Source organism: Staurois parvus, unplaced genomic scaffold (genome assembly GCF_062004578.1).
Source record: "Staurois parvus isolate SC_StPar_1 unplaced genomic scaffold, SC_StPar_1.0 ptg000311l, whole genome shotgun sequence".
In the NCBI taxonomy this organism is placed as follows: domain Eukaryota; kingdom Metazoa; phylum Chordata; class Amphibia; order Anura; family Ranidae; genus Staurois; species Staurois parvus.
Genome location: NW_028318107.1, coordinates 1,372,612 through 1,380,582, shown reverse-complemented (window position 1 = coordinate 1,380,582; position 7,971 = coordinate 1,372,612). Strand labels below are relative to the sequence as shown.

Here is a 7,971-nt window from a genome sequence, read left to right as displayed (position 1 = left end):
CTTTTTCATAGGCTTTTTTGAGTTTGGGCAAAGACACAGGGGCCCCATGATCCCCTATTGCCCGGGGGCCCCATGAGTTGTCAGTCCACCCCTGGGCAAGCATACAAAAAATCAGCAGGAAAATAACAGGTAAATGGCAAAGGAGGAAAAGGCGCTGATTACGGCTTATTATAATAAACTAAGGGTTAATAGAGGTTTTATTTAAATGTTTTGTTTTTTTTTTACTTGCTAAGTTGATCATTTTTTCAGCTCATCCAATTGTTTTCTTATCAATAGTACACTATGGCTTTGATTTACTAAAAGGCAAATAGTCTAATCACTTTGCAAGTGAATTAGCGCCAGAGCTTAGTGAATGTGGTGAAGTATCACTTCACAATACCCAGTGCATCTTTGTTTTCATGTGCTTGGACGATGGACGTCAGCAGAGCTTCACCTCATTCACCAAGCTTTGGGGCAAATTCTCTTCCTCAACCTCCTTTGCAAAGTGAACTGTCTATTTGCCTTTAGCAAGTCAATCCCTACAAAGCCAAATCTACGGCTATTTATATGGGCAAAAATACGGGAACCAAATGATGGAATCCAGGTGTTTCCAGTGGAAGGAACTGCTAAAAGATAAGTTTGGGATTTAAACAAAATAAACATACATTCTCACCTAGGTGGATGCAGCATTGGTCTGAGACCGAGAACTGAGCAATCAAAGACTGCCAATAACTCAGTTCTCAGTCTTCTCAGTCTTCAGTGAACAAAGAGTTGTGAGTTCCGCACGCACTCTGCCCTGGCAGGAACGGCCGGTTCAGGCTCTCAGTTGCATGCTGAGAAGCTGAGCCAGCTGCCTGTCAAGGCATCTGGGTGGATCCTGACATTAAAGTTGGGTCTCTCCGGAGCCTAAACAGCTGAGTGACGTCAGCTGACAGTGGACGTTACGCCGCTGTCGGCTGAATAGAGATCACAGGAGTGAAGAACGATGTACACTTCTGTGACCTACAAGAGAAGTAGAGGCAAAAGGGCTTTGGCCCTACTTATTTTTAATACTCCATCATACAAAGACATTTCAGACAATTGGCCTCTTCCAACCTTGTGGTAGCAGCTTGGGGAAGACCTTTATCTTTTCCAGCATGACTATGCCCCCGTGTACAAAGCCAGCTCTATAAAGACATGGTTTGACCAGTATGGAGTAAAAGAACTTAAGTGTCCTACACAGAGCCCTGACATCAGTTCTACTGAAGACCTTTAAATGAACTAGAATGCCGATTGTGAGCAAGATCTTCTCATCCAGAATCAGTACCTGACCTCACTAATGGGCACAAATTCCCACAGACACCCTCCAAAATCTTGTGGTTTTAAAGGCTCAAGGTCTTTTGCCTTCATGCATTCTATGCATGAAGTTTAAAAACCTTCTCTGTGCAGCATCCCCCCCCCAGCCCCCTCAATACTTACCTGAGCCCCATCGCGATCCAGCGATGTGCACAAAAGCCTTGGCTGTTCTGGGTCTCCATTGGCTCCCACTGCTGTCAATCTTAGCCAGGCAGCCAATGAAGAGAGAGGGGGTGGGGCCAAGTCACGGCTCCGTCTGTGAGTGGACACACGGATCAGTGGATGCCCCCATAGCAAGCTGCTTGCTGTGGGGGCACCTGACAGAAAGAAGGAGCCAGGAGAGCCAGCATGGGACCTGAGGAGAGGAGGATCTAGGCAGCTTTGTGGAAAACCACTGCTCACAGCAGGTAAGTATAGACATGATTGTTACCCCCACCCAAAAAAAATTAACCTTTAGTATCGCTTTAAGCTCTGTGTCTTTTTCCTACGATTTCCACCATCCAATGACAGCGGGATTATAACTATCATGTATTAGCTAGGCAAGCAGGGACTCATGAACAAGGCCATTTAAAGAAGTCTTCCAGACCTGCAGAACCCCTGAATGGCTGTTTACTTATAATAGAAGGAGCCCCTTCACCAATGTAACATTATTCCAGAACTTCATTTATGAACGCTGTTTACAATTATACAACATTAGCAGCCAGCAGATGCATAAAAAAAAAGTTGCCATATAGATAGCTGAGCCATGTGAAAAATCTCGTGACTTTTCAATTTTTTTTGTTAACATCGTTGATTTGAAGTAGTGGAGAGATATTATCTTCACCTCACGCCATAGAAAAGTAAGTCCAGGTTTTCTTGAACCCACCTCACTTTAGCTCATTTCACACTTCTGTATATACATAAGGCCCTTATGCCAAGCATTGCAGAATACGTTGGGGTTGATGTACTAAAACTGGAGAGTGAAAAATCTGGTGCTGCTGTGCATGGCGGCCAATCAGCTCCTCACTTCAGCTTGTTCAATTAAGCTTTGCCAAAAAAAAATAGAAGCTGATTGGCTTCTTTGCACAACTGCACCAGATTTTGCACTCTCCAGTTTTAGTAAATCAACCCCCATTGCATATGGTACTTGGCCAGCCATAACATTTGTGGAACAAGCTATTTTCCTCTTGATTGCCAAGTAGCACAGCAAGAAACTGTTCATGGAAACTATTAAATCAATTTGCTTGTGTTTCTTTTGAAGACATGGAAGAATTTATGCCCCAATTGCTGGACATGCAGAACACGTCATCAATAAATAATGTCTTCATTGTTGGGTTGAGGATCCACCAAAGCTACAGACTTGTCCTCTTCTGCCTCTTCATGGTCATCTACTCCCTAACCTTTTCTTGTAATTTTTTGATCATCTTGCTGGTGTCCTTCTCTAAACTTTCTCTTTCTCCTATGTATGTGTTTCTCTCCAATCTGTCACTAGTAGAGATCTTGGTCACCACCAACTTTGTTCCCCCCATGCTCCACATCTTACTTAGAAACGGCACTTATTTTTCTCTTATTGGCTGTTTCACTCAGTTTTTCTTATTTGGGGTGTTTCTAGCTACAGAAAATTTCCTCCTCTCAGCAATGTCCTATGATAGATTTCTGGCGATCTGCAAACCTCTTCACTACACACTGATTATGGGTCCCGGGTTGTGTATTTGTCTGATCCTTGCCTGCTGGGCTTTGTCAATCCTTCTTATTTCCATTGGTTTTAGTTTTGTAATAAGTTTGAATTTTTGTAGAGACAATATTATTGACCATTTCTATTGTGACGTTCTTCCAATATTGAAGCTTTCTTGTTCTGACACTTCCACTGTTGAAATGGTTATGTATTCCTTTTCATCTACAGCCACTATGTTACCTCTCCTTGTAATCATATCTACTTACGGGTTCATCATCAGAGCCATCACCAGGATCTCAACATCCAAAGGAAAAGAGAAAGCCTTCTCCACCTGTAGCTCTCACCTGGGAGTCGTGTCTACATACTATGTCACCATGATTTTGGTCTATGTGGTTCCATCTGGTCATTTTGCAACAATGAACAAAATTCTATCACTGCTCTATACGGTGATCACCCCACTAGTGAACCCCTTTATTTACACCCTGAGAAACCAAGAGATCAATGCAGCTATAAGACAAATCTTGTCATCCATAACCAGACACTAAACATTGTTAGTCCATTTAAAGGTAATATGGACAGAGTATCCAAACCTCATTTATTTCCATCTTAATGCAATGATGCAAAACCCAACATACACAGTGCATTAGTCCACAGCAACCAAGAAAAACCTCAACAAATGATTGAGTTATGTGTTTGTTGGCAGAATATCTTTGACTGTATTTCATTCTGGTGCCAGACCTTGAAAGGAACTAAACCTGTTTTTAGGCCCTGGGATGGATTCCATTCTCTAGTAGCAAGGCACCCAGTTTGGACATCACAAAGGAACCCTTACATCCAAGATGTCTTCTTACTGGTTAGGAATTATTCTCAAGAACCAGACAGTCCATCTATCTAACGTCTCTTTGGTTGTCAGAGGTGTTCCCAACTCTCCAGTTTGCCAGCTCAAGCAACCAGCCACAGACCTCAGCAGTCTTCTTGTTACCCTGCAGTATTTCTTAAATGTTTTTTTCCTGCTGTGTTGCTCTATTTTAACTTGTCTGTTCCTATCTCACTTCTGCTGAAGTCGTTCTGTCCCCATCCTTGCCCAGGTCCCTTACTTAGCTCTTCCACATATTTGTATTGGAATTTCCTGTATTATCGCATTTAGCTGCTGTTGGGTATTTATTGTCTGTTTCTGTTCCAACATATTCCATTGTTTGCTGCACTGCTGTCACTGGTCATGTTCTCACAATAAATACTTTATTATCACATGAAGTCTGAATTTTTGGTTCCTCTATGATGGTCCTGATAGCTGTGACATAAGAATAGTGGGAGAACCTTCATATTTTTATATCCTAAATACTGTATGTAAGATAACCCTAACATAATGATTAGAGATGAGCGAATTATTCAAAAATTCGATTCGGCTGATTCGCCGAATTTGAGGAAGAAATTTGATTCGATGCAAATTTATTTGCTGCAAAATTAACTTATAAAAAGGGTTTCTAGGCTTCAGAGAGCCTTTAAATTAGTGCAGAACACTGTACCTTTAATTTAAATGCCCTTGGAGATGAGGAAGGAGAAGGAAAGGAGAAGGAGAAGGATGAGAAGAAGGAGAAGGATGAGAAGAAGGAGGAGGATGAGAAGAAGGAGAAGGAGAAGGATGAGAAGAAGGAGAAGGATGAGAAGAAGGAGAAGGATGAGAAGGAGAAGGATGAGAAGAAGGAGAAGGAGAAGGAGAAGGATGAGAAGAAGGAGAAGGATGAGAAGAAGGAGAAGGAGAAGGATGAGAAGAAGGAGAAGGAGAAGGATGAGAAGAAGGAGAAGGATGAGAAGAAGGAGAACGATGAGAAGAAGGAGAAGGATGAGAAGAAGGATGAGAAGAAGGAGAAGGATGAGAAGAAGGATGAGAAGAAGGATGAGAAGAAGAAGAAGGATGAGAAGAAGGAGAAGGATGAGAAGAAGGAGAAGAAGGAGAAGGAGAAGGATGAGAAGAAGGAGAAGGATGAGAAGAAGGAGAAGGAGAAGGATGAGAAGAAGGAGAAGGAGAAGGATGAGAATAAGGAGAAGGATGAGAAGAAGGAGAAGGAGAAGGATGAGAAGAAGGAGAAGGAGAAGGATGAGAAGAAGGAGAAGGATGAGAAGAAGGAGAAGGATGAGAAGAAGGATGAGAAGAAGGAGAAGGATGAGAAGAAGGATGAGAAGAAGGAGAAAGATGAGAAGAAGAAGGATGAGAAGAAGAAGAAGGATGAGAAGAAGAAGAAGGATGAGAAGAAGAAGAAGGATGAGAAGAAGAAGAAGGATGAGAAGAAGGAGAAGGATGAGAAGAAGAAGAAGAAGGATGAGAAGAAGAAGAAGGATGAGAAGAAGGAGAAGGATGAGAAGAAGAAGAAGGATGAGAAGAAGAAGAAGGATGAGAAGAAGGAGAATTCCAAGCCGGCAAAAAGTGTATCTGCAGAGCTCCGCTATTTCTTAGCGGAGCTCTGCAGATACACTTAGCGGAGCTCTGCAGATACACTTTTTGCCGGCTTGGAATTCTTCTTATTTTCATCCTACTTCTTCTTCTTCTTCTTCTTCTTCTTCTTCTTCTTCATCCTCATCCTCATCCTCAGAAGAAGAAGAAGAATGAAAAGAAGAAGAAGAAGAATGAAAAGAAGAATGAAAAGAAGAAGAAGAATGAAAAGAAGAAGAAGAAGAATGAAAAGAAGAATGAGAAGAATGAAAAGATTCTTCTTCTTCTTCTTTTCATTCTTCTTTTCATTCTTCTTCTTCTTTTCATTCTTCTTCTCATTCTTCTTTTCATTCTTCTCATTCTTCTTTTCATTCTTCTCATTCTTCTTCTCATTCTTCTTTTCATTCTTCTTCTCATTCTTCTTTTCATTCTTCTTCTTCTTTTCATTCTTCTTTTCATTCTTCTTCTCATTCTTCTTTTCATTCTTCTTCTCATTCTTCTTATTTTCATTCTTCTTCTTTTCATTCTTCTTTTCATTCTTCTTCTTCTTCTTTTCATTCTTTTCATTCTTCTCATTCTTCTTTTCATTCTTCTCATTCTTCTTCTCATTCTTCTTTTCATTCTTCTTCTTTTCATTCTTCTTTTCATTCTTCTCATTCTTCTTTTCATTCTTCTCATTCTTCTTCTCATTCTTCTTTTCATTCTTCTTCTTCTTTTCATTCTTCTTTTCATTCTTCTTTTCATTCTTCTCATTCTTCTTTTCATTCTTCTTTTCATTCTTCTTCTCATTCTTCTTTTCATTCTTCTTTTCATTCTTCTTCTTCTTTTCATTCTTCTTTTCATTCTTTTCATTCTTCTTTTCATTCTTCTTTTCATTCTTCTTTTCATTCTTCTTCTCATTCTTCTTTTCATGAAGAAGAAAAGAAGAATGAGAAGAATGAAAAGAAGAAGAATGAAAAGAAGAATGAGAAGAAGAATGAAAAGAAGAATGAAAAGAAGAATGAAAAGAAGAATGAGAAGAATGAAAAGAAGAATGAGAAGAATGAAAAGAAGAATGAAAAGAAGAAGAAGAAGAATGAAAAGAAGAAGAAGACTGAAAAGAAGAATGAAAAGAAGAAGAAGAAGAATGAAAAGAAGAAGAATGAAAAGAAGAATGAAAAGAAGAAGAAGAATGAAAAGAAGAAGAAGAAGAATGAAAAGAAGAATGAAAAGAAGAAGAATGAAAAGAAGAATGAAAAGAAGAAGAAGAATGAAAACAAGAAGAAGAAGAATGAAAAGAAGAATGAAAAGAAGAAGAAGAATGAAAAGAAGAAGAAGAAGAATGAAAAGAAGAATGAAAAGAAGAATGAGAAGAATGAAAAGATTCTTCTTCTTCTTCTTTTCATTCTTCTTCTTCTTTTCATTCTTCTTCTTCTTCTTTTCATTCTTCTTTTCATTCTTCTCATTCTTCTTTTCATTCTTCTCATTCTTCTTCTCATTCTTCATTTCATTCTTCTTCTCATTCTTCTTTTCATTCTTCTTCTTCTTTTCATTCTTCTTTTCATTCTTCTCATTCTTCTTTTCATTATTCTTTTCATTCTTCTTCTCATTCTTCTTTTCATGAAGAAGAAAAGAAGAATGAGAAGAATGAAAAGAAGAATGAAAAGAAGAATGAGAAGAATGAAAAGAAGAATGAAAAGAAGAAGTATTCCAGTACAGCAAAAAGTGTATCTGCAGAGAGCTCCGCTATTTCTGACAGTTCTCTGACAGTTCCTTCACATTTACAGCGGTTGAAACATTGTATCTGTTTCCAAATAAAAACATCTGTATCCTAAATGGAAACAAATAGATACAATGTTTCAACCGCTGTACATGTGAAGGAACTGTCAGAGAACTGTCAGAAATAGCGGAGCTCTCTGCAGGGACACTTTTGCCGGCTGATCGGGAAAAATCCGATTCGCGCACCCGAAGTATGCTAATATTCGGATTTGACGCAAATCAAATTTTTCCTGAAATTCGAAACGAATTCCACTTCGCCTGGTTCGATTCGCTCATCTCTAATAATGATATTACAGGAAAAGAGGGAGAGAGAGAACTATATAGACAATGGTGTCACCCCTTGCTAGTGGATTTCACTGGTGTCACACACTTATTGAAAAGACACAAAGTACATGGGCCCTTACCAAAATAAATCTACCAGCGCTTGTTTAGGCACCATACCAACAGAACTCCATACACAAATTATAAACAATTAAAGCTTTATTAACCACTTCAATACCGGGCACTCCCAATATACAAATGTCATCTTCGAATAATTACATCTGGCATTCCTGTATAGTTAGAAAAGGTGTCAGCAGTCTGAAAGATATTTAGCCGTATCTTAGGAGATAGATTGGCCCCAATTATCTCCTCATAAAGGTGAGAATACACGATTAGAAAATTGACCGATCAGTCATCCGACGACTGATAGGTGTTCGTTCATTGGTCGGAATTGTGGCCCATATTAACCAATCTAAAAAAATCGTTCGTCGGACCATACGTAGTGTTGACGTCTTCCGTACAAGTGGAAGTGATGCAGTGTGCCTGTGACATT

At 39.3% G+C, this 7,971-nt stretch overlaps 1 protein-coding gene across 1 annotated transcript; it reads left to right on the top strand.

Annotated features, from left to right (window-relative positions):
* The first annotated feature begins 2,556 nt into the window (after nucleotides 1-2,556).
* LOC149457624 (olfactory receptor 8G17-like) lies at nucleotides 2,557-4,222 on the top strand. Its single transcript, XM_089683453.1, has one exon. The coding sequence runs from the start codon at nucleotides 2,557-2,559 to the stop codon at nucleotides 3,511-3,513; it is 957 nt and encodes a 318-aa protein (XP_089539579.1). The 3' UTR covers nucleotides 3,514-4,222.
* The last annotated feature ends 3,749 nt before the right edge of the window (nucleotides 4,223-7,971 follow it).